This window comes from Medicago truncatula, chromosome 4, assembly GCF_003473485.1.
Source record: "Medicago truncatula cultivar Jemalong A17 chromosome 4, MtrunA17r5.0-ANR, whole genome shotgun sequence".
NCBI classification, from domain to species: Eukaryota; Viridiplantae; Streptophyta; class Magnoliopsida; order Fabales; family Fabaceae; genus Medicago; species Medicago truncatula.
In genome coordinates, this window is record NC_053045.1 from 50,716,876 (window position 1) to 50,744,384 (window position 27,509).

General features: G+C 32.8%; 2 protein-coding genes across 2 annotated transcripts; one reads left to right on the forward strand and one right to left on the reverse strand.

Annotated features, from left to right (window-relative positions):
- Positions 1-1,405: 1,405 nt before the first annotated feature.
- LOC25493667 (subtilisin-like protease SBT5.4) lies at positions 1,406-6,334 on the reverse strand. The gene is made up of 11 exons (XM_024781566.2): positions 6,115-6,334; positions 5,891-6,000; positions 5,709-5,806; positions 5,434-5,595; positions 4,077-4,191; positions 3,407-3,947; positions 3,091-3,188; positions 2,744-2,989; positions 2,507-2,621; positions 2,206-2,419; positions 1,406-2,129 (listed from the first exon to the last, which is right to left on the reverse strand). The coding sequence occupies exons 1-11, from the start codon at positions 6,208-6,210 to the stop codon at positions 1,582-1,584; spliced, it is 2,343 nt and encodes a 780-aa protein (XP_024637334.1). The 5' UTR covers positions 6,211-6,334; the 3' UTR covers positions 1,406-1,581.
- Positions 6,335-14,523: 8,189 nt separating this feature from the next.
- LOC11426370 (probable inactive purple acid phosphatase 27) lies at positions 14,524-19,642 on the forward strand. Its single transcript, NM_001421256.1, has 12 exons — positions 14,524-14,766; positions 14,870-14,961; positions 15,412-15,481; positions 15,572-15,694; positions 15,832-15,924; positions 16,141-16,270; positions 16,933-17,014; positions 17,101-17,233; positions 17,785-17,990; positions 18,085-18,210; positions 18,302-18,611; positions 19,215-19,642. The coding sequence occupies exons 1-12, from the start codon at positions 14,554-14,556 to the stop codon at positions 19,518-19,520; spliced, it is 1,884 nt and encodes a 627-aa protein (NP_001408185.1). The 5' UTR covers positions 14,524-14,553; the 3' UTR covers positions 19,521-19,642.
- The last annotated feature ends 7,867 nt before the right edge of the window (positions 19,643-27,509 follow it).

The window sequence follows — 27,509 nt, forward strand, 5'->3', positions numbered from 1 at the left end:
CCCCACCAACAAATTGCTCATTTTCATTGGTTGGTGGGTAAATTATCCACCATTCTTCAAAGGTAATCTAGAAAAAACCATATATAAATCATTTCTGGCTAACCATTTTTTTTATAACAAACAAAAATGAGATATATTACATAAGGGAAAAATTCTACTCTCTGACAGAAGATGTGCAAAGAAGATCATAACAAGTAACAACCAAGTATTCTCAATAATTACAAAAAAGACCATCAACCAATGCCCAAACTGACAAGAAGTTGCTGCCACCACAAATGGTAACCAAAAGTAAAACAAATATTTTTAGCTTTCAGCCAATTCAAAGAAGTAACTTTGACATTTTCCAGAAGCTGCATAATAGATTTAACTTTATTAGAAAACAATATGCGATTCATTTCATTCCAAAGCACATAAACACCGCAGAGCCAAATAAGTTGCAAAAACGACCGACGCGGTTTGAAACCTCCCGAAGAGTAAGCAAACTGAAGAAAATTATCCAACATATGTTGGGGATCCACTGATTCAAACAAATCCAAGTGTTGACATGTTGCCACAACACACTGAAAACACGACAATGAATTAAAATGTGATGTGTTGTTTCATTGTTACCACATCTGGACACGCACAATTGAGAATCAGGATGTCATGACGCACCAAATTATCCTATATAGGCCACCTGTTGTGGAGGAGACACCACACACAAATTGAAACCTTCAGATGAACATATTTATGTCAAACTGCATCAACAACTTCATCGCGACTATGCATCTCCTGCATTTGATACACATCGCAGACCATAACCATCAGCCACATTTGGGCGCCACTGCCAAACATCTGTGATAGAAGCAACATTAGAAAGTAAAGACATACAATCCCCCACTAGATCCTCCTCCCAAACTAACAACCGACGCCGCCACCCCAAGCTTCACCTCCATCCCTCCAACCTAAGGAAAATATTTCCGCCACCGTCTTATCCTTGTGGCTAACCGTTAATACTTACGAATGTAGATTTAATTAATTGTAATTTTGATCTCTTAAGTTTTATTTAATCGTGAAATTAATCTTCCACTTTTAAAATTTACCGGTATGAATCATTTTCTCAATTCTTAGATTAAAAAATACAAGCTGATAATGTGTAAGTAGAATTGTCAAATGGTCTCTTGACTATAATACTCAAATGCATAAATGGTCCATATCAAACAGACTAGTTAGTCGTTTGTCACGAAGAAAGTAAAAAATACTCTCATTTTTTGGTTTATTCATTTACTATTTTACTTCATTGTTTACGCCACTTTGATAGTAACAAAAAATACTCTTCCATGTGTTTAAGAAGAAATCGAGCAGAGCACAGTGACACACCATAATCTAATCTCAAACGTGAATAATCAACCCAAATATAATCTAAAATTTCATTTTTCTTTTTCCCATTTGAATAGGCAGTATGATGCATTTACAAGAGTATTTCAACCACAAACATGTAAGCCGAACGAACATTTATATTGATATTGATTTAATCATCAATTTATCAAGTTTCAAAGAGCTTGCACATCTCAAAACTGCCAGGAAAATAAGAAGGAAACCTCAGTTTTGTAGCTTAATTACAATAGAACTCCTGACATGATGCTTGCAATCGGACCAATCCAAACTCCCAAATAAATAATCAGTACTATTATTAGTTAGAGTCTTCAAACTGAAAGTCACTCTAAACTCTTTCTTTTCACCCTTTTCCTTGAAGTTTAGTACCTTAGGCTCTACGGAGACTAAAACTTCATGAGGTGCTTGAATGTGAACTTTATATGTGCTTGGAGACCCAACGTTGGTGAGAGTACGAGTAACATTTAGAAAATCTCTAATCTTCAAGTTGGGAATTGAGATTGAAGGATAATTGAAATCTAATAAATTGAAAGATTTTGGACAAATATATCGCTTGCCGTAGAATATAGTAAGGCGAGAACCTTTGTAGCCACGGTTGCACAAATAGTTCGTATAGTCGGTGATATTTAGGTCATAAACAAGTCCAGGGTCCACGGCATGATTAGGTTGGACTTGCCCCGCACCATATGCAAATGGATTTGCGTTTATGCGTGTTGAATCCAATATAGGCTTTCCTGTATTATCTTTTATTCTCGCTGCAAAATATTTGAATTTGTTTTAGTATTATAAAGATTAAAATTAAAATTAAGATTGTATAAAGTTATGCTTTACCTGTGGTCATGATCGCGGACTTAATAGCAGCTGGACTCCAATCAGGATGAAGAGATTTGATTATACCAACAATGCCAGAAACATGAGGGGTTGACATTGAAGTTCCCGACAAAGTAATGAAAGGAGATCTGCGTTTATCAGATTTTTGTTGAGAGGGAGAAGCAGCTTCACTATAAGCAGCGACTATGTCGACTCCCGGTCCTGTGATGTCGGGCTGAAACATAAAACCAAAATTACTTGACACAATCACTACGAAGTCATTTAGATATCTTTGATAAACTAATTCAAAGAAATAATAAACCTTGAGGATTGATGGGTCAATGATATTAGGTCCTCTTGATGAAAATGAAGCCATAATTGGAGATGGACTTTGCCCTAATTTTGTTTCCACTTTAGAAATTGAAGCCTTAGGAGACCTGCATCATATATGTATAACATATAAAATAAATTGTTCTGTAGGAATCTTATCCAAATTTTATTCTGTATATATGAACTATGAAGAAGCATATTAATAAAAAAATAAAAAATAAAAAATTACTTGGTGTTGTTGAGGTAACTAAAAATGTAGCTTCCATCATCATAGCCAAGGTGTGAAGCAGGAAGCACATGAGGATCAGAAAGAACATCATTCCCTGATTCAATGTTATTAGCCAAAATCATTCCAACAGCACCTGCCCTAGCAGCTTGCACACCCTTGTCAGTTCTATCATTGTCGCCTCGAAGACAAACAACTATTTTTCCTTTAGCCTTTTTTGAATCCAGAGTTCCTTTCTTGCAAAGAAGGCTACAACAGTGGAATAGATTGCAATTAAGAGATAATTAATATACAATTAACAAAACTTAAAACTCAAACAACTTAGTAGAAAAGTAAGTAAGTATTCTTACGCATCATCTGAAGATGCACGATCAGCTTTGGCATCAACTGCACTTATTAATGGGTAGAACTTATGAGGTGGCAAGTGGGACTCTGAAAGGCTAGCTCCCTATCAATTAAAAGAATGAGAATGATGTAATGATATTTGATTTGATGTATGGTTTAAGCTCGCGGGGACAAACAAAAAAAATTAAGACAAATGAATAACAATGACCAAAAACAGACAATAATATAATCTCGCAAGGACTTCAAAATTTTATATATTCCTTGTGACCAAAAACATATTTAAATCATTATCTAGTAAAGAAAGTTTTCTTAATAATATACCTTGAGTATTTTCTTGTTACCAAGAGTAACATAACTAGTGAATTCTCTATCCGTTGTACTTGCAGCAACTGTGATCGACCACGGTTCCAAGTTGGATGCAGTTTTGGGTTTAGGTCCTGTATTTCCAGCAGAACTAACTACAACAATGCCATTAGCAACTGCATGGAAAGACCCTATAGCAATACTGCTTTCATAAAATTCTACGGGATCACCACCCACAGACGCCGAAATCACATCAACACCGTCAAGTATGGCAGCTTCGAAACCAGCCAAAATGTCTGCTTCATAGCATCCACCGCCCACAGCAAGCGGTGGCCAACATACCTTATAGGCCGCAACTCGTGCGTTAGGTGATCCACCACTTGCTGTTCCTAGGCCATTGCCAAATACACTTGCATTTGCAACAAAATTTCCTCCCGCGGTTGATAAAGTATGTGAACCATGACCATCAAAGTCGCGTGCACTATGGAATGTTACATTTGTGGATTTACCAGCATCTGCCAAATAGCCTTTGTAAAAATATCTTGCTCCAATTAGCTTCCTATATATCATGAACAAATAATATAAAAATGGAGTTAGAGTGAAAAATTAGGTATTATGTGTAAACTATATATGTACTTTTAACAAAAAGATGCTCATTAGATAAATACGAGTATATAACAAGATTAACCTGTTGCATTTAAATTTATCAGTATTATCTATGTCAACATCGCAAATTCCACGCCATCTGGTTGGAACTGGACCCACTCCTTCATCGCTAAAGCTCTTTGATTCAGGCCAAACACCTATCATAAGTCATACAATATTCCATTAGAGTTTTTTTTTTTGGTAGTTACATATTAAAGAAATGGAAGAAAAAAAACAAGCCTAAGGGCTTGTAGAGTTTGCTAGCAAAAGCACAAGAAGACCATAGTAGGATCTCCATGACCATCACTAAAAGAGAACCTACTAATCCTGTCACCCTTCAATAGTACCATTTGAGCAACTATCATTCACATTTAGCTTCACAAAACCACATATATAGCATCATGCAGTAAACAAAAACTAGCATTTCGATGGGAGAAAATTTTTTAGGCTACTCAATAATAGAAAACAAATTTGTTTCTCATGCAAGCAAAAAAATATAGAAAACAAAATAAAATAAAATATTTGTAACAAAAAAAGAATAAAAAGGAAAATTAAAGCATTAATGTAGATAGCTGGACATTCTCGGACTTATTTGCAATTTGCTCTATCAATTAATTATAATTAACTTTTCTATTATTAGTACCAAAAAATTAGTTGCAGGAATAATGTTTTTTTTTTGTAAGAACGGAAAAATATCAATTCCAATAAATTTATTTGAATTAAAGAATCTTTCCATTTTCTTGATGGGTTTTATTTACTGTGTAAAATGTGATACTCTAGATCTCTACAAGTCATGAGAGTAGTCACACAAACACCCAAATAATTTTGGGAGAAAAGCTCAAAACAGTAATTTGTAGTTGAAAGTAATTGATAATTTTTTTGACAAAAAATTTATTCAACTTTTAATCAATTTAAAAGTGCTATAATTTTTTTTTTTAATGATTAAAAGTGCTATATATTATATACAGTATAATCTTATTATTTTATATTTTAATTCATTTCTAATCTCTAATCCAATTGCATACATTTTTTGTTGGTTCCAGATATATCTATGAATAATTTTAGCTACATATCTTTAAAAATTGGTAAATGGATGCTAACTTATACAATTGTAATTCTCCTTATAAAAAAAAATAAAAAATAAAAAAAAAAAAAAAAAAAAACTTATACAATTGTAATTTAACCCTTCTTTTACAAAAGGAATTAAGCTTTTTACCCATTATACATCATGAAGTGGTGGGTGAAAACATGTATTAAATAATTGAAACGTGTATAACAATAATAACATCTATCAAATGGTTTTAATTTGTCAAAAAAAACATCTATCAAATGGTTCAAATCATGTCTCATAAGGCACATTGCATTCAAATGAAAGAATAAATAAATTCAAAATTAATTACCAGTGTCTAAATTCCCAATAATGATATCTTCTCCTTTGGATTTGCTCCACAATGAACCCTTTGGAATAACACCGTTTCTTTCTAATCCGAGGAAATCCCATGAGTGAGTTGTGTGAAGTTTTCGTGGTTTGTTTAAGAAAATTGATGCCACATTTGGATGCTCTACACCAATAATACAAATGGTTAATTAAAATAACTATATTATTTTTTTAAGGAAACTATATGTTAAAATGTCCATATATATAAATCATATGCAAATCTATTAAAATACGTACTTGCAACCATTGCAGCTTCATCTTCATCAAGCACTGCGGCGAATCCATTAAAATATTTACTATAAGAATAAAAGATTGCTTCTTTGGCCTTGTCAGTGCTGTTTAAGAAAAAATAATCCTAAAATTAATTCATATTGATTTTACTACCAAAGAATTTCATGGAAATCGGTTAATTTTTTTACCTTCCAACGTATGATCCAAGCAAATTATAATGAGAGTTTGTCACAGATTCAATATCAAGAGCTGTAAGACCTGTCCCATAAGATTGTGGTCCTAAGTACACAATGTAGGACTAAGAAAAGAAAACAACATAAATAAATTTTATGTTAAGAAAAAAAAATAATAACACTAAAGAAAAAACAATTTTTAATGTTATAAACTTAACAAAATATATTATGAAACTTACTTTTTTGCTTGCTTGGGTGGGTTTTTGGAGCAGAAAGCAAAGGAGAAGTAACAATAAGGTATGATCAATGGATGAAGAAGACATTGGTTTTCTCATTTGAAATTATTGTCTTAGAAACAAGTTTCAGAAAAATATAAGCATTCCTTTGCTTTTATAACTTTTTTGTAACTGTTGTAAAACTAAATTCACCCTCTCTGTTACTTTGTTAATAACAATTCAGCATAAGCGTTGTGGAAAGGCCTGTAATTTTGTCCAATCACGTTTTTCAAAGGTGCATTAAATAGATTAATTGAATAAATTATGGCGAAATATGTTTTAGAAAAATTAATAGAATTATTATTGGCAAATATATATGGACTATGATAGAATAATTTCGGAAGTAAGATGCAGATTTCATTAACTCTCAGATTTCATTGATTTATTCATCAATATTGTTAACTAATAACAGGAGTTGATATTTAATTCGAACGCTAATTTTGGCACAAATGTTGCCTTTTATTTATACAATGAACGAGCAAAATTCATGTGTATTATTCACATGAGTGTGATTTTTACTCGATGGATAGTTAGATCATCTACGTCCCCTTTTAGCATTTGGTTTGCAAAACAATAAGAGAACACTACGAGATAGAATAGTACAAAACAGCAGAGGATAATTATTTATGGCATTGAGTAATTTTTTGTTTTATATGATTTTTGGAGGAAAAAATGTTATTTTGGTATTTTAGATAACTTATACGTGGGACAAAAAGTTTTTTTTTTTAAGGACGTGGGACAAAAAGTTGTGTTGTGGTTTGGTGAAGGACAAAAATATGAGTTTTTGTCTTGTCTCTTGCCTCAAGTTTGTCATGTACCTGAAACAATTTTACAAATCAAACACTTGAAAACTAAAGTTGTTATGTCATGTCATTCATTTTTTAATGAATCAAACGCACCTTAAATGTTAGACAATCTATTGTGACATCAATAAATCAATAAAGTGTCATAGTGAGCATAACTCAGTTGATATGGACAATACATAAAATATGTAAGGTTCGGTGTTCAAATTTCAGCCACCAAAAAAAAAATACAAATCAATAAAGTGGGTATTTATAGACATGCTGGTTTTACAGACACCCTTCATCTCTCTTATTCGTGAGTCACACATGCGTAATTAATTATAATTTTTTTCACTAATTATTTATGATATTATTTTAATTTTAAAAATAAATTAAATAATAGTTGTCAATGTTATATTTAATCGATCAACGTTGAGTTTTTAATGAAATGCCATTTTTTACTATAACAAATAATTTATCCAAATTTCTTCAAAAAAAAAAAAATTATCCAAATCTTGAGGAGTTGGTTGTTATTTTGGAGATCAATAGGCTAATACCAATAACAAATATCCTTTTAGTTATCTCTTGAGCAATGGGTTGATTTGAGATTTTTTTGAATTGTAACAAAATAGTGAAAAAAAATGTTACAGCGAAGTTGCACAAAATTGCTATAGTGAAAAAATTGCACGTTTTCTCAATTTTCTCTGATTCTCTCTCACGTGTTTTTTTCCTTATAGCTTGTTTGATTTTTTTTAAAACCCTAATTAACCAGTGTTATATAACACTAAGGGCGTGTTTGTTTCAAGTTTACCAAATTTATTCCTAGAAATAACATTCCTTGGAGTATAAAGATGGGAATTTTATTCCAAGGAATTTAGGAAAAATATGTTTGGTTAGCTTTATAATATTCCTAGGAACCATAAAAATAGGGATTATAATAGGTAAACTATTTATGAATTTATTCCCATCTCCATGGGAACTTTATTCCCACCCTTTTCCTTGGGAAATTTTTTTTATCCCCAGGAACATTTTATACCCGGGAATAAAATTTAGTAAACTTGTAACAAACATAGGCATATACATTCCAATCATTTTATTCCCAGAAATCAACAATTATAACTTGAAACAAACACACCCTAAAAGCTCAATGGTACACATGTGGGATTCGTAATTGGCCTAGAAAGAACCGGCAAAAACCGCCAAAACTCGGTGACCCGGTTGGTCTTCTAGTCAAACCGGTCAAACTCTTTTCTTTTTTCTCTTTTTTTTTTTGTTTTTTGAAAGGTATTTCTTTTTTCTCTTAATTTTACTAATTTAATACTTTCTAATGCTCATTAAATGACTTGTCACGGTTTTCCTCTATTGTCCAGCAAGAGGTTTGTAAGAGTAAATTTAGGATGTGAGGAAGCATTACCACTCGACCATAAATTTATGATTGTAAGAGTAAAGGATGAGAGTTTAACCATGTACATGGAGTTGGATGTGAGGAAGTCTTACCTAGGCATGGCAATGGGGCGGGGTAGGGACGGGTTTTACCTTCCACGTCCCCATATCCAATTCTCATATACTTATATGTTATCCTACCCATACCCAATGGGGATGAGAAATTCAATCTCATCCCCGTCCCGACGGGTTCGGGTATCCCAACCTCATCCTCATCCCCGTATCGAATAATTTTTTTTAATAAAAAATAGAAATTTTTTTGCATCCCCAAAAGCAACGTTGTAATACATTATCCAACAATATGTTCATTTTAACATTTGTTAGAAGGAATGATTTAGTTGATCCTTTAAATATCAATGGTAGTTTTTATTAACATGACAATTATCAAACAAAATAACATGACATATCAACATAAAGTAATTTTTTACATTTTGGACGGGTATGAGTTCGGGTAAGACTCTTACCACATAACCTTTTTTTTTTTTTTTTACAAAACCACATAACCATAATATTTGTTGCGTAACAATCTCAAATATAATATGCATAATATATGTAAGTGTATTATATTTACATATTACATATTATTTTTTAAAGAACATATATTATTTTATTTTTTTAGAAAAAGATGTTTATAGCATTTCATTAAAAATAATATTGTTTATATAATGTGGGGGATTAAAATAAATAATGGGACTAGCTGATAAGGTAGCCACTCCGACCAAAACGTGAGCAACCTCATTTACTTGTCGTCGAGTAAACTCAACTCAAAAATTTGTTAAATGGTTGTTGAAAAGAGATCGACAAGGGGAGATGATATGCTCGAATTCAGAAACATCATCTTTATGAGCATAATAGTGATCATAATATACATGTTATATTACCATAGATGTAATTGTTTTTATTTATTTGCAAATTAAATGATTTCTGACATTTTATAATTGTTAATTTTTAAATATCAAATCACATAGTCGTAAATACAAATTTTATAGAGACCGAGTTATATGATCGAATTATTCAACTCAATCTAATTTAATTATATGGTTCGAACAATGACTCAGTGGTTCAACCAATAACTCAGTAACTCAGTATCTTTACTGAATCGATCACCGAACTGATTTTTAAAACTATGCAAACAGATGAATAACAAGCCACCAAATTTGCTTTCTACGTTTCATACATTCATATATGTTCCATATCAAAGTCAATCAAAATGGATTTAACCGTTTCTCATGTTCACAACTACAAGTCAAAACCATCAACTAAAACATCACTTCAAACTTCTAAATTCCCTTAAAGTGTGTTTGGATGGGGGAATGTTTTGAGGGAATTCAAATACTTTGAGGTGAATTCCATTGTTTGGATAATAATTTAAATAATTTTCAAAATAATGGAAATTTATGAAGTATTTTTTTGTTCAAGTTAAATTTAGAGAATTTCAAATGACACCTAAGAGTGTGTTTGGATGAGGTAATTGAGAAATTTTAAAGAATTTAGAATTCTAGGAAATTTAAATGATTCAATTAAATTACTTTCATTTCTAAATACTTTTGTTTGGATGGAGTAATAAAAAAAATTAATTGTCATTATTTTTGGGCAACTTTTATAAATTTTTTTTTTGGGCCAAATTTGAAAATTGAAATTAGGGGTCAAAATGTAAATTTCAAAAAGTTGAGGGGTCAAATTATAATTTTTGAAAAAATTGAGGGACCAATTTGCAATTTTTGGGGTCAATTTGAAATTTTTGGAAAATTTGAGGACCAAAATGCAAAATATAAAAAATAACAACAATGAAGAAATTTAAAATTCTTAGCTTTTAGGTGTCATTTGAAATTCTCTAAATTTAACTTAAACAAAATACTTCATAAATTTCTATCATTTTGAAAATGCTTCAAATTATTATCCAAACAATGGAATTCACCCCAATAAATGCTTCAAAGTTAAGAATTTCAAAATTCTTCATTGTTATATATTTTCAAATTTTGCATTTTGGTCCTCAAATTTTCAATTTGACCCCAATAAATTTTTAAAATATTGAAAATTGACCCCTCAATTTAAAAAAAAAATATAATTTGGCCCCTCAAAATTTTTGAAATTTACAAATTGACCCCTAATTTTAATTTTTAAATTTGGCCCAACAAATTTAAAATTTATATAATTTGCCCAAAAATGACGGCAATGAAATTTTTTATTTCTCCATCCAAACAAAAATATTGAAAAATGAAAGTAATTGAATTGAATCATTTAAATTGCTTAGGATTCTAAATTCTTTAAAATTTTCCAATTACCTCATCCAAACACACGTGTTAAGAGTGTGTTTGGATGGAAGAATGTTTTTAGGTTATGTAATGTTTTGAGTAAATTCAAATACTTTTAGGTGAATTTCATTGTTTGGATGATAATTTGAAGAATTTTCAAAATGATGGAAATTTATGAAGTATTTTGTTCAAATTAAATTTAGATAATTTCAAATGACACATAAATTTCCATTGTTATAATTTTTCAAATTTTGCATTCTAGTCCTCAAATTTTTCAATTTGACCCCAATAAATTTCCAAAAATTGCAAATTGACCCCTCAAATTTTTCAAAAATTATAATTTGACCCTCAAAAAAATTTATATTTGAAAATTAACCCCTAATTTCAATTTTCAAATTTGGCACAAAAAAAATTATAAAAGTTGCCCAAAAACGATGACAATGAATTGTTTTTTATTACTTCATCCGAACAAAAGTAATTTAATTGAATCATTTGAATTGTTCTCAATTACCTCATCCAAACATACTTTTAAGCTTTGTTTGGGAGTTTGAATGGGAAGGGGATGGAAGGCTTTGGAGGGTTGAAAATATAGAAAAAGTGGTAAAAGCTTTCACATTTTTTTAAAGAATGATTTGATAGAGAATGATAAATTAATGTTTATAATGAATATATTTTTAACTTTAATGATATTATAACTATATAAATTAAATTTGAAGAATTCATGTAAACCTTTCAAAACTTCCTCCAATACAATTTTTGAGTTTCTAAAATGATGAAGATTTTGTATTATGAAAAAAAAAAAAAAAAGAAAAAAAAAAAAAGAACATCTAAAACCTTCTCCTCGTTTTGTCATTTATTTCTTCCACTTACTCCTTTCTTTTTCCAAACAACTCTACTCTCTTTTCCTCAAAACTCGCAAACAAATCAACGCTACCTCAAGAGTTTGTTTTGGTGTCTTCTTCATAACGTTGGAAGTGTTGAAGTTGCATTATAGGAGTTGTGGACAAAGCCACGTGCTTAAAACACAACGTGTAGTCTTACTTTAAAATGTATGAGTAGCTCGCAAATGAATCTTACCTTAAAATTGTGTTTGAGTATATATCTTTTTTTTTTTTTTTTTTTGAACAAACAAAAATGGAATTATAATAATCACCAAAAGCAACTCTTCTAGCACAAGGTGTGCCAAAAGAACTACTCTACAAATAAAGAGTCATACAAACCACCAAACAAACCATTACGTGATGCCCAAACATTGTAAGGGACTTGAGCACCACATCTCAGAACCAAACCTAAAAACAACCTTATTGGCTTTCAACCAGGCTAAAGACATATATTTGACTTTGTCTAACAACCTGGGAATAGAAGTTACAACATTATTGAAAAGCCTATTATTACGTTCGTTCCGTACCATCCAAACGCACAAAAGCCAAATAAGCTGAAGAAAGTCTCTAGTAGCTTTCCCTCCACCTGTCAAATTCACAAACTGAAGAAAATGATCAAGAAGAACATTGGTGTCAACCCCTAGAATTCCTAGCCAATGGCGCACCAGAGGCCATAACGATGAAAAAGCATCACAAGATAGAAACAAATGTTGCGCTGTTTCACTCATGCCACAATCTGAAACACACAATGAAGCTTCTGAGTCAAGCACCCGTCTTTGAACCAAATTAGCTTTAGTAGGCAATCTATCACGAAGTAGCCTCCAAGCAAATAAAGAAACCTTCAACGGCACCTGGTTATGCCAAATCAAAGATGTTGCAGGATCCCTCGGAGGAACGTCTCTAGAAGTCAGCATATGATATGAACCGCGAACAGAGTAACCCACAATAGGATCTGGCAACCAAACCCACCTATCTGAAACAGAATCTTGCAAAGAAACATCAGTCAATAAGGCCCTACACTCCTCTAACTCCTCCTCCTCCCAAGCCCACAACCTCCTCCTCCACTTCCACGCCTCCCCACCCCGCTCTACACCAAGAGAAAACAAATCTGCCACCGAAATGAATTTATTCACAGAGAGATCGAACAACCTAGGAAACCGCTCACAAAAAGACACCGACCCTAACCATTTATCAAACCAAAACAAAGTGTCTGAACCATTCCCCAACTTCTTAGACACACACTCTCCAAACCAACCTCCACCTATAACACCTCCCCCGTCTCTAATCCGCCCTATCTCCCTCCACCAAGAAGAACAACTCCGGCCCCCAACCTCCAACCTCCCGCCTACTTCGCCATAACGGGCGACTAAGACTCGATACCAAAAGCCACTCCTATCAATTAGCATCCTCCAACACCACTTTCCTAATAAAGCCAAATTGAATTCTTTCAACCGTCTCACCCCCAAACCTCCAAACTCCCTATGAAGGCACACATCATGCCAACCTATCCAAGATATTTTCCTATGATCCTCACTCCCCCCCCCCCCCCCAAAAAAAAAAAATTTAATAAATAAAGAATCAATGGAAGAGATTATACCTGATGGAGCTTTGAAGAAGGAAAGCGCATAGACAGACAGAGAGGTCAAAACAGACTTCAACAAAACCAGACGGCCGCCAAAAGATAGAAAACGACTATTCCACCCAGACAACCTAGCTTTAATGCGATTCACAAAAGGTTCCCAAAAACTCAAACGCAGAGAATTTCCCCCAATAGGCATGCCCAAGTACAAAAACGGCACCTTACCCACTTTGCAGCTTAAAACAGACGCCGCCTCACTTAACCAAGAGGGAGCGATATTCACACCAACCAAACTACTCTTATGAAAATTCACCTTCAAACCAGACATGGCCTCAAAAATAACAAGAGCAGCCCTAAGAGCACGGATGTGATTGATTTGGTAAGACCAATACAATTCCACTCCTTTTTTTCCTCATAAATCCACACACCTTTTCTTATCTTATATGATGTAGTATGTGTGTGTGTATTGGTTTATGATTGAAACTTGTTAGACTAAAAATTTATGGCTAAATTGTATTTTCGGTTTCTTAATTAAAATTCGATTTATTTTAATCCGTTAATTTATCTTTGTTACACATTTTGGTCTTTTCCGTTAGTTTTAATTCAAAAACGTTAGATTTTCTTCATCTTTTTCATCTTCATATCATCTCCATCAACCTTCAACAACAAAAATTCCAGAAAAATTCCAAAAAAAAAAAAAACAAACACATTACAAAGATAACTGATTCTTGAGTGTATATATGTATGTGCACGCGCGCACGTTTAACACAGTACGAATTGAGATGTTGCAAATTATAAAATAAAAAAGATAAAAAAAAATAAAAAAAGAGAGACGAAAGAATTTAAATTAGGAGAATCCATTCCTTATCTAATAGATATGCATAGAAATTCATAAAATGAGATGCTGCGGTTGATAAAAAAAAATGAGAAAATTCAAATCGAGAGAATTCATTCCTCATCTAAAATATTTATAATTATGCGTTATAAAAACACAACGTTTTTTTTTTTTAGATGAAGTGTAAACCACTGAAATTAAACTTACATACAACTTTGTACCAAAAAAAAAAAATGACTTACACACAACTGTGAGCCTGAGTTCGAACTCAAGTTATGACATCCGACCTTACAATTTCGGCATTTATCAATTGAACCATAACTTCTAAACCACAACTTGTGTATTTATTAAAGGTTAAAAACATTATTTCATCTAAAAGTTGTTCGTCCTAAATAGATTGATTATTTCTTTAAATAAATTGAGAGAACACCCTTAAAAAATAAAACATAAATTGGAGTTTCTTCATCAAATCGTAAGTCGTAATAATTGATTATTTTGAGTTTCACAACACAGAAACAATCATAGTAAGAAGAAAGTCGAAGTGGAATATACTATATAATTATAGGCATCTTTTAACTCACATATTAATTCGATCCCAGCCAAACTAACCTCTCTTGAGTTCAACGAAATGAAACAAGAGAGCATAAGGCACAGGCACAACATGATTATTCTAGTAGCAACCTTAGCATGGTTGTTACTCAACTCAAACATCGTTTTGTGTTCTGCTCATGCTAATGGATTTGGTGAACAACCACTCTCCAAAATCGCCATTCACAAAACCATTGTGTCACTTCACAGTAATGCTTCACTTACAGCCACTCCTTCTATCCTCGGCGTTAAGGTAACAATAACATAACATCCTTACTTGAACTTGGTAACATTTTCAACTGTTGACTTTCGTTGTTTTTTTTTAGTTGACTCGTTGTTGTGTGCTTTGATTTCAGGGTGAGGATACTCAATGGATGACCGTTCATATTGATTTTCCTGATCCGTCTGTTGATGATTGGGTTGGAGTTTTCTCTCCTGCAAATTTCAAGTAATGCATATCTATCTAGTGTTGAAGTATGCACATGTAATTAATGCTAAAAGATAAAGTAAATCGGTATTTTCATTCTCGAAATTGTAAGGATCGAGGCAATTTAGTCGATCAAATTTGTGAATTATGTAGCAATTTAGTCTCTTAAATTGAAGACAGTCAATTTGGTACCTCCGTCAAAATATCTCTTTAGTAAAACATCCATCAAAATTCAAAACCAATGAAAGACCTGCATATTGACTTGAATAGTCTCTTGCAAACATAAAACTTTTAGTAACATTCTGGTGAATTTGAAAAATGAATAAATTGACTAACATTGTTCAATTTAAGGGACTGAAATGATATTTTGCCAATTTGAAGAACTAAATTTACTGACTCTAACAATTTCTATGACGAAAATGCTGATTTACTCCTAATAGAACTAAATGACATTTATTTTCACGATGGCAGTTCATCATCCTGTCCACCTGTAAATGATCCAAAAGAACAGATTCCGTTCATATGCTCGGCCCCAATAAAGGTATATGTTGTTAATCAGTCTCTGTATATCTTTGATTTAGCTTTCTAAGTTGTGCGTTACTCATTTAATTCATTTGAATCTTTGTACCAGTACAAGTTCTCAAATTACTCAAACTCACGCTATACCAAGACAGGAAAAGCCTCTTTGAGATTTCAGTTGATCAATCAACGTGCAGATTTCTCCTTTGCGCTATTTTCAGGCGGAACATCGAATGTATGTTCGGGACTCTTACATTTGTTTACATATTTGTTATAATATGCTACTTGATGTCAAACTAGCCTATCTTCATTCAGAATATGCGTGTGATGATATCGTTTGCTAACTATTAATCATATGACTAAGCACTGCAGCCTAAACTTGTGGCGGTTTCCAATTTCATATCATTTGCCAATCCTAAAGCGCCTTTATATCCTCGCCTTGCTCAAGGGAAATCTTGGGATGAAGTAAGTTTGTTTCTATACTTTGAGGTCCTTGATATTATGCTCACCAAAATAATTGTATTCCTTACTATGAGGCCGTTCTGTTATATGAATCATCAATTTAAAATTAACCAATTTCCCAAGACAGATAATCTATGTTACTTCGTTTTTTGAACATTCTACCATGTCTATTAGAGCCATGCAAGTGGGTTCAGGTATTATTGTTATTGTCTTGTGCAGATGACAGTTACATGGACAAGTGGATATGACATTAAGGAAGCTACACCGTTTGTTGAATGGGGTCCTCAGGGAAAAACGCCTGTGCAAAGTCCTGCTGGAACATTGACATTTGGTCGCAACAGCATGTGTGGTATGGTTTATTAATTCTCTTAGCATGGCGTCACATTGGATTATTATTGCATATACAGCCTAATCCAGTTAGTATTTAATATATTTGGTATTTTTGTTGCATGACATGATCAACTGAATTTCGGTGTGACATTCTGCAATTTTATGAACTTGCTAAGAGTCATCATGATCATCAATTGATCTAAAACTGAATAAACTGATATCAGGAGGTTTATATACATTTTCCCTGCTCTCTAAGGCCCCTATAATGTTCCCTATAGCTTATATATGAAGGAGCAAAAACTTTGTTCAGAAAATTATACTAGAGTGACTCCTTATGAAACAGAATGTGCAAAGGCATAAGAAACAAAGAATCAAAAATCTAACTTGTTACAGAAATAGGCTTGAGGCTTCACTAAACAGAAGTCATCCCATGGCAGTAATGCTTTTCCCATCGTCATCAAATCTTGTTTCTCTTTATTTTTCTTTTTTGTGTTTAATGTGTTTTGACGATGTTTTATCATAAACTATTTCTTCATTGTTCCCCTGGATTCAAATGCTGGAATGTTGATCATATATTTTCTATATGTTAGAAACTCTGTATTCCTAGAAACTGAGAGTAGGCTCCATTTCATTTGTAGCTATACTTCATAATATGGTTCTTTTGCAACCCTCACTCTGCAGGTTCACCTGCACGAACTGTTGGTTGGCGTGACCCTGGTTTCATACACACAAGTTTTCTCAAAAATCTGTGGCCAAATTTAGTGTATGCATTCAGAAATCCATTTATGTTCATAACACAATGGGGAACTTCAGAGTCTGTTCTATAGCTTTCTTAAATACATTTTTCAGGTATGCATACCGATTAGGTCATCTTTTGCCTGATGGTTCGTACATTTGGAGCAAGAAATATTCATTTAAGTCATCGCCTTATCCTGGACAGGACTCACTGCAACGTGTTGTCATATTTGGTGACATGGGGAAGGTAACATTAATCGTTTCAAAACACAATTTATATAGTAGAGAAGGAAGATTGTCTGAAATTGTCTTTGAGAAAGAATCTAATATGCTACCAAGTGCAATCTTTTGCCAAATTTATGATTCGGCAAAGTAAGGATTTTTACCACTGAATATCTCAACCTTTTGGTGTAGGATAATCAAATATCACTTCGGACAAAAGATTGCACCTGTTAGCATATTAGATACTAGAATCTTTGGGCATAGAATAGCTCTATGTATATTTTTGATTATTCTACCCGAAAAATGTATTCAGAATCTCTTCAATATATAATTTTGAAGATCAATTGGCTCAACGATACTATCAACTGATTGATCGATATTGGCTTACAATATTAACATGCCCATTATATATATCATCCACTGAATAAAAGAATATTAGAAAATAAATAAAAATGATAAAAATAACGTGATTGCGATAATTCAATAAGTAACTGTGCATCTCAAAAAGTCATAAAGATAAGCTTTAAATAAATTTACAATGATTTCAATAAATTTCTTTTGCTTAATGTGTTTCAGGCCGAGCGTGATGGTTCAAATGAGTATAGCAACTACCAACCTGGGTCACTTAACACCACTGACCGGCTTATCGAGGATTTAAAAAATATAGACGTTGTTTTCCACATAGGAGATATAACATATGCAAACGGATACATCTCACAGTGGGACCAATTCACAGCTCAAGTGGAACCAATTGCATCAACAGTACCATATATGATTGCCAGGTTTGTTTTTATTGTCCATAACTTGTAACATCGGCATGTGAATTAGATTAAGTTGTTACTTGCATATTGAATAATGATTGCAATCATCCTGCAGTGGTAATCATGAACGTGATTGGCCCAACTCAGGATCCTTTTATGACGTTACAGATTCAGGCGGCGAGTGTGGAGTTTTGGCTGAGACCATGTTTTATGTTCCAGCTGAAAACAGAGCAAAGTTTTGGTAAATTCAGTTTCATGAAAGATTCGAATAAGTATGTGGTTCTAATATTGTATATCCAAGTTGTAGTATGAACAAGATTCTGATCTTTCAGGTATGCAACGGATTATGGCATGTTTCGCTTCTGCATAGCTGACACTGAACATGATTGGCGAGAAGGATCTGAACAGTACAAATTCATCGAGCATTGTCTTGCAACAGTGGACAGACAAAAACAACCCTGGTTGATCTTTGCTGCGCATCGTGTGCTTGGATATTCCTCTGACTTTTGGTATGGAATGGAAGGGTCATTTGCAGAGCCAATGGGAAGGGAAAGTTTGCAGAGACTTTGGCAGAAATACAAAGTAGATATTGCATTTTATGGCCATGTCCATAACTACGAAAGGACATGCCCCGTTTATCAGGTAAGGACAATAGTCAAATATGCAATCAATTTTTTATTTTATTTTTAAAGTTCAACCAACTTGCATGTTTGGTAGGTCCACAATTTATCTTATGGTGTGTTTTTCTCTGTCTTGTAATTGTTGAAGTGATCTATGGATTGATGCTAGTTCATCTTGCATAAACTATTATAATTCCTTCGAGTAAATGAACATTTTGATCCTCGCAATTGTGATGGTCGATCAATTTAGTTCCTGAAATTTACGAAATAGCAAATTAGTCCCTCAAGTTAAAGAAATTCAATTAATTTAGTCCTTTTCACTAAAATATTTGTTTATAAACATCAATAAAAACCAAAGAAAGACCTACATATTGATTTAAAGTGTCTTGTTACATCAAGACAAACATAGAAGATAGAACCTTCAAAATGAATAAATTGACTGATGTTGAAATTAAGGGACTAATTTTGTTATTTCACAAATTTGAGAGACTGGATTGATTGGCACTTACAATTTGAAGGACTGAATTGCCTATTTACTCTAATTCCTTCTGTTTCATTGGTGAGTTTTTATTTTAATTACTCCCATGCTAGTGCTAACTTTCTGATGAACCAAATACATATGCAGAATCAATGTGTGAATAAAGAAAAGTCACATTATTCCGGCATTGTGAATGGAACAATTCATGTTGTTGTTGGAGGAGCAGGAAGCCACTTGTCCAATTTCAGCCAAGTAACTCCAAGTTGGAGTCTTTACAGAGACTATGACTTCGGATTTGTCAAGTTGACAGCATTCAATCATTCATCCCTCCTCTTTGAATACAAGAAAAGTAGCGATGGAAATGTTTATGACTCTTTTACCGTTTCAAGGGATTACAAAGATGTCTTGGCATGTGTACATGACAGTTGTGAAGCCACTACTTTAGCATCTTGAACTGATGCATAGGTCTTTATACACTCTAAATTATAGTACTACTATATAGAGTTCTCAATTTCTCATTCTTTGACAAATAAAGAGGATGTCTACCCGACAGAAACAACGCCTCTATTGTTATACTCATAAAAGTTTATACAGTTTTCCTTTTTCTCTCGGTTTATTTTCAAAAATTATAGCCAATAAATAACATTTTATTATAGATGAAACATTTACAATTTGTGATTATGAGTTACACCTATTGCAAGGAGGAAGCTTATCCTGTACATTTCATATTATAGTACATGTTAGATTATTTAGTTGCAATAGTAGAGACCAACTAGTATGAAGTAATATAAACAATGGTTAGCTGTATGGGATCATGATCTTGTGATTATCTAATAATAACGCGTTAAGGCTTACAACTTTCAAGGGCAAATAGCTGCAGGATTAAACACATTCACATGTGAATATAAGCAATCAATTACTACTACACAATGCACATAAGAAAATGACACCTACCAAGAGAAACAACCATGATAAATTATGTCAAACGTCACAGTGATGTAAATAGTTTGAGAATTTGTGCAGGGCTTGATATAGAACTATCTCATCGATGTGAGGGAGTTTTCGATATCAATAAAGTGAGGTTCCTAGGAAATACCGATTTGGAAACCAAGTTTTTGGCTTTTAGTAGCTAACCTAACCAAAAAAAACCAAACATGTGAAAAGTGACAACTATAGGGAAGTTCTGGAAATAGTGTGGAATATGATGTTGCCTGTTTGCCAAATATGCAACCTTATCCATAATTACAAATTTACAATTTTTAAATCATGTTAGAATTGAAAACTATTCATTGACTTTGTTAAAAATACTAATCTATAGACTATGTTGAGATTTGACTGTTGCAGTTTAGAAAATCCATTTAAATCATGGCATTATGTTAAAAGAGTCTCACATTTGATGAGATGGTTTGAACATGTGTTTATATGTGGGGGCAATCTCACTTCACAAGTCACTAACCAGTTTTGTAGGGTTGTGTTAGGCCCAACCACAAATTCTAAAACCGTATAAAATTTTGATTCAAGATTCATTCTGCTATTAGGTTTTTGTATCATTTATATTCACGCGTCTCAATAATGTTGGGCGTGAGAGGGTTTATTAAAGTCGTATTCCATAATTAGAAAGCCTTTTTAGGGGGTGTATTGGATCATGATTCTAAGGGATTTTAAAAGACTTTTTTTATCATGAAAAAGTCTTGTGGTATTCAATCAAGACTCTTAATCATTTAAAAAAAGTCTAGTGGTATTCAAAATCATTCAAATTTCGAAGGATTGTTTAATAAATCATATTTTGATGGATTTTGTGGAATTTTCTAGTGAAATTTTATCATAAAAAAGTCTTTCATGAAAACATGAGATTTCTTATGATTGTTTTTTCTTTTAAGATTTTACTATCTCTCCCTCTCTCTCCTCCCTTCTCTCTCTCCCTCTCTCTTCCTCTCCCCTCTCTCTCTCACTCTCTCCCTCCTTCCCCCCCCCCCCCCCCCTAAAAAAATAAAGTAAAATAAATAAATAAAAGTGTCTTTATTGAGATTTTGTGAAAGAGAATGTGTTATGATCATTCTTTCCAATTATTTCTTAAAAGTCATAAAATCTCTTGAAATCCACAAAATCATTTCAAATCCTTTAAAATTTTATAAATTAAATCCATTGAAATCCTTAATAGTCTTTTAAAATCATCAAAGTCATAAAAATTCTGCAAAATCTTTTAAAATCTTCAAGACTTTTTTAAACAAAAATTGTCCTTTAAAATTCTAATCCAATACACCCTCCTTAGTTAGTGATTATTTTGAAAATTGAGATATTCATTCATCGCTTCATGGTAGTTGATAGTAGTAGTATGTTTGATAGCCAACGGCCAGGACAATGACCTCAAGAATGCACGTCTTATCTAGGGGAAGAGATGTCATGCCCTTGGACTGCTTCGAATGGGAACTCCTTCGTTATGATTACTAGCGTAAATGACCCTTTTTCTGTTTACAGTAGTATCAGGAAGAAAAAAAAAAACTTTATCAACTTTTTTTAGTTCTAGGCTTCTAGCCAAAGAAAAAGATGTTTAGAAAGCTTATAGAATAACCTTTTCTATTTATAGCAGTTTTACATCACATTTTTTTTCTGTTTATATCAACAATAAAACGTCAATAAGTTTTTCTTTTTTTTTAACTAGAACTTCAGCAATTTTCGGATTTTTATGATTTTATTTATATTGTTTTTATTTATGTATGGTCAAGAATTCATTGTTATTTTTAATTTTGTTGGGTTTGAAGGGGTGAATTTAGTCTCACATCGTTTAGAAATATAACATGTATAATGTTTATAAAGCATGCACATTCATCACCTTATAAACTAGTTTTGTGATATTATTTTAGAACCAATCACAAATTTTAAGATGGTATTCAAGACTATCCTCCTAGATTTGCCGTTGGGATTCCCACATCACCCACGCTTCAGGTCCATTGGTCCAAGCTTCCATTGGTCTCAACTATGATAGGGTGTGTTGTAGATTCCACCTTTACTGCGGTCCGCCCCTAGTCGCCTAATACGGGCATTTGGGCTGGAGACTACCTTTGTTGCAGCCTCCAACACCTTCATTGGGTTGGATTTGAAGGGGTAGATTTAGTTCGGCGTCTCTTAGATATTGTAAGGATGAGTTAGATCCAATATAAAATCTAAAATTTATTTATATTTATATACGCAAATGATAGTATATTAGTGGTTATATCAGTTTTTGGCGTTCAAACCATGTACCATTGTACGAGAATTTATTATTTGAATGTTCTTCCTATATGTTTCTTTTATCTCCACCTTTAAAACTCAATTCTTTTTCCTAAAATCTCTTTCTATATTTTTTTGCAATGAATCGTAGAATTTCAATTAACTCTCTTATCAAATCATATTCATTCTCCATTGTACTTCTGTTATAAAACGCATTCGGTGTGTTATTTAGGTCACATATCAAACTAGGGTGCGGTTATGGTGCATAAGGACTGCATAAATTCAGAAATGGTTTATGTGAGTTATACTCCAAAATGATTAGATGTACTTAATGGTTTTCAACACCCTGCATAAAGATTTCCAGCACCCTGCATAAAATTATGTCAAAATCATTTTGCTGTGAAAATGGTTTCTATGAGTTGTACACCAAAACTATTTCTTGATTTATGCAGGATGCATAAGGATTTCCTTATGCACCATAGCTGCATCCATCAAACTATTCATGTGAGAAGCGTATATGTTAATTGTTGATATTACAGTTATTTTAATTTTTTTAAATATTTAATTTACAATAATTTTTTTGTGAAAAGAATTTAATTTAAAATCATATAACGGCAACTTTTAGAAATTCGAATATGATTTCCACTTTCTAGCTTTTTTTGTTCCTTTTGGTGAATATATATAATTCTTTGCTAGTGTTAGTGTGAAACAATTTACTGGTTTTTTTAATTGAGAAACAACTTACCGGTTGATTAGAATAAAATTGCAATTAATGCGGAATATAAAAACGAGATAGACATTCACCAGCAAGTTGATTGATTAATGAGAAGTTTAATAAAGAGATCGAATGAAAAGCCTTCAATCAATCAGTGGTCAACTCTATATAAACATAATATGATTAAAATTTAAATCTGCATGTTTCGTTCATTCGTTGGGTGGTCAATCTGTTTGACTGAATCAACTTGCCCCAAAATTAGTTGGGGTGTCATGTCAATGAAAGAGGTTTCAATTCACACTTCAAAATTTAGAATATGATTTCGAAGTTTCTAAACTGGAATTGATTCCAAGAATTAAATCTATTAAAATATAATTTAGAGAAATAAGCTTATAGCATTTTAATAATTAAAATGTGTCTTCCTTCAAAAAATAATTAAAATGTGTATTTTTCCTTAAAAAAAATAATTAAAATGTGTCTTTTAAAAAAAGTAATCGAAATGTGTCTAACATAATCTATATATCAATCAGGATCTCAAAACTAACTCTTGTATAAAAAAAAAAATCTCAAAACTAACTGATAGTGTGATTGCCTTAAATTAACTTACAAGTTGCTTCATTTGCTTGTCTCTGAACAAACTAAGCACTTGAGTTTATATAATACCGTGTGAAAATAGTTTTATATTTTTGAATAATCATCCCAAACTCGATGATATCATGTTTAGAGGATGACAAGATATTGAATTTGTTTTTGGCATCAAGCTCAAAGTCTATAGGTCCTAAATTCATCGCATCAATCCATTATAAAGTAGTTAAAAGTCTTAGAGCTTCATCAACATGTACCTTGCAATTTTGTTCAAACAATTCAGTTTTAGCCAACATAAATTTCAATACCAACTTTATTGGTTGGTCAGTAATGTGATTTTGTTGAAATTTTAAATCGTGCAACTTTTATCAAAATCTTGAATATTAAAGCATTTTAAGGGGAGATTGTTTTACACCACAATAAAAAAAATGTTTTTAGATGGTATAAGAAATGCATTTTGTTTAGGGGTGTTTACGGTCCAACTGACCCAATCAATCCGGTCACCCAAACCAATTTGTATTTTACCTAAACTCGTTCAAGTTCAGGTCCAACCTAAACCGATTCATTCAAACTCAAAGTAGTTTGAGTCGGACAGTAAATTCAAGTGTTAGAATTTAAATTTTGATTGAATTTGTTGTTGCTTGGTTGTTTAGTTTGATTTCCATTATTATTTGTTCTATTTTTTGTTGTTGCGTTAAGTCTTTTGGTAAAGATTTTCAACCAATTAACTTCTCAAACAAATATTGTCTTTTAAAACTTCAGTCAAATACACCCCCTTACAATTCTTTATTTATGCTTTTTTTTAACCAATTCTTTAAGAATTTACAAAGATACTTTAAAACATGTAATCTAAAAAATAAAAAGATATATCATGGTTAGCGGCTTAGCATGTTCACTTTATTAGGAATAGGCTAATTGTTGTGTTGTGCCGGGTTGTTTTGTGGTGAAGGCTTTAGCCTTGTATGTAGTCTTTTTTATTTGTATCGACTTTGAGGTTTTTATTCCTTGGCACGCCTTGTGCTAGGAAGACCTTCGTTGTGGTAATATAATTCATTTTAGTCTCTTAAAAAAAAAGATTTAATTTAGTTTATTATTTTCATTGAAATAACAAAAAATTCATAAACGTAAATTGGATGAAATTTTGATTGATTATGGATGGTAGCATTTAAAATGTTGGAAAAAACTTTGTGCTGGTATAAATTAATTTTAGGGTTAAATAATTTTTTAATCACTAAAAAATTATCAGATTTTCTTTTTCGTCCTCGTAAAAATAATTTTTTGTCACCATTCTGAACGCCCAGCATCCTTTTCCTTTTATTCAATTCAGAACCAACTTCATCTTGTGATTCACTACTGCGAACATGTTGGAAAGAAACAGTAGGCAGGACAAGCACCAAAGGTCGGTTGGGCAGCAGGTTGGATGACGAGTTGCATGTTGAAGAAGAAGGTAGAAAGTGCATTTGACAAGATAAGCTAGCACATGTACCTTGTTTTGCTTTGGCAGCGTTATGGGCAGCAAGAAGATCATGTTTGATAGTTGTTATATGGCTCTGGACAACAAGCATCATGTCGTTGAAATTCGGCACAGTTTCGGTACCTACATTTGTTGTGTTTCGAGCAGCAGAGGCACCATCAACAGTGTTGTTTTGACGCGGCATAGTGGCAGGGATAGGGTCCTGCAGCCAACGGTTAGTTGCAGCATTACCTATCCTTTGTGAAGCGGGGTTGAGATAGACACCTTAGTTTCGAACACCATAATCAGATTCCAATTCAAACAGCTTCGGGCACACTTTTTCCGTATGTCCGAGTAAACCACACCTGTGACAAAAGACACCCAATTTTTCACACTTCAAATTAACAGTCACAAAGGAACCATTACTAGCACGGACACGCCATTTTTTTTCAAGGGGACATTAACATCAATGGCAACTTTGATATGCATATAAGCGCTATGGATTGTATTACGACCATCATAAGCTTTTAGGGTACCTAAAAAACATCCTAGACCTTGACCTACTTTAGGTTGGATAAAACCAAGTGGCAGACCGTGGACTTGAACCCAAAAATTGATATGATTCAAGGGAACAAAGCTGGGAACGACGCCAGGAGCAATTCGGTCCATAACAATATGAAAGTTATCATACAACCACGAACCTTCATCTAGAATGCGAGCCGCATCAACCTTATGGTGGAACTGAAACAAATAACGATCAACAACGAATTTCGTAATCGTAACATGTTTGTCTGGCTTCCAAGCGCGCAACATACGCTCACTGAAATAGGCAGACTGGATTTCACGATCAGCAAGGACTCGACCAATCAAACAGTGTTCAAGGATGGCAGAGGAAAACAAGGAGACTCAATTTAGAAACAACATAACGCATACAGACGCATGAAGGTTAGGGTTTGGATGCGATGATCATAAGTAGAGAAAATAGACGATATATAAAGGCTACCAGGAAACATCTAGATCATGGATCAGATGTAGATCAACTTCTCACAAGGTGGATCTGGCCCAAGGTGCGGCGGTAGCCCAAGAAAGGGGAGGCACTGGAAACCCTAGCTTTGGAAACCCTAGAAGACCATACGAAGCATGATTTTTTATTTCTTTTTGGTTAGACGAAACATGATTTTGAATTGTACACTACTAGCAAATATCATAAGGGTGCTCCTATTTTTAGTTACTTTAACATATTGCACATGTTAGACAAACTATTTTATTATATTAATTTACAAAAAATAAATAAATTATAGAATCACTATTTTATAATCCTCTTTTTTTTTTCATAAATGAGAAAATATATAAATAATATTTTTTATTCAAAACAAAATCCAAAAAATTAATTTATTTCCTTTTTTTGGTGAAATTTAATTTGATTCCATATGCACATCAAAAAAATTATTTTATTTAATAATACAATCAAAGTAAGACCTGTATATCTTTTTTTTTTTTTGTTTAGGAAAAAGTAAGACCTGAATATTTGTCACCCATTTTAAAGCAAAATCTTGGAAGAATATTCCGGCGCGTGACTCGTAAGGTAACTTTGTCTTACTATCCAAATGACAAACCAAAACGCACATCATCTAAGAGCGACTCTGAAATAGGATAATTTCCAAATAAATTTAATTTGAATACATACATATAACTGGTAAAATTTAAAAAGGAAATTCCACCAAAAGAAGTTTAAAAAACATGATCCTTCAAAAAAAAAAAGTTTTAAAAAATGATATTAGATGATTGGTGGATTCTAGGGTGAGGGTCCAATTAAGTCCCTCACCGATGGATCACTTTTTATTCATCATCAGATTTGATGAAAGGTTCGGATTTTTTAAAAATAAAAATAGAACTTTGAAAGATTGCTACACACAATCATGCCCCCCATATCTTCCACAATACTCATAGGAGATCTGGATACTTCATATGCAGCTGTCGCGTAAGTTAAGCATACAGAGAAGATATTGTTCCGGCTTGAAAATGAAATTGAACCTTCGTAAATTGAACTTTGTGTTCGTGTCCTTGATGCCTTGGCATGTGGCAACAATGGAAAACATATACATACATAATTTCTTTTAATGATTTCAGTGAATTAGAAATAAAATAAAGTGAGCAGCAAGCAATTATTCTCTTTTCTTTTGATTTCATTTCATTGCAACATCTTTTTCAATTCTATTTTTTTTTTCTTAAACAAAATTGAATGGAAAAATAAAGGTGTGTCGATGAACCAAGAAGTTATTTCTTTGCATTGGTCCAAACGATATTTTAAGATCTTTCATTTGGGAAATACCTTGATTCATCTTCTCCATGGCTGCCATCATAACCAATTAAGCACCCCAAAAAATGTTAAATGCAAGGGCAACATTGGTGGACATGGACGTTTGGTAGCAGAGAAAGGAGAGGAGGAGGGTATTGAAAAAGATGTGTGATCTAGTGT

Bases quoted from the DNA above. Each gene is read 5' to 3' on its own strand.
- LOC25493667 (XM_024781566.2), bottom strand. From the start codon at position 6,210: ATGAGAAAACCAATGTCTTCTTCATCCATTGATCATACCTTATTGTTA. The intron at 5,807-5,890 runs GTAAAAAAATTA...TTTCTTAAACAG, and splicing joins CTTGGATCATACGTTGGAAG to CACTGACAAGGCCAAAGAAG. The intron at 4,192-5,433 runs GTAATTAATTTT...GACTTATGATAG, and splicing joins TATTGGGAATTTAGACACTG to GTGTTTGGCCTGAATCAAAG.
- LOC11426370 (NM_001421256.1), top strand. From the start codon at position 14,554: ATGAAACAAGAGAGCATAAGGCACAGGCACAACATGATTATTCTAGTA. The intron at 15,695-15,831 runs GTATGTTCGGGA...TAAGCACTGCAG, and splicing joins TTTCAGGCGGAACATCGAAT to CCTAAACTTGTGGCGGTTTC. The intron at 17,015-17,100 runs GTATGCATTCAG...TACATTTTTCAG, and splicing joins AATCTGTGGCCAAATTTAGT to GTATGCATACCGATTAGGTC.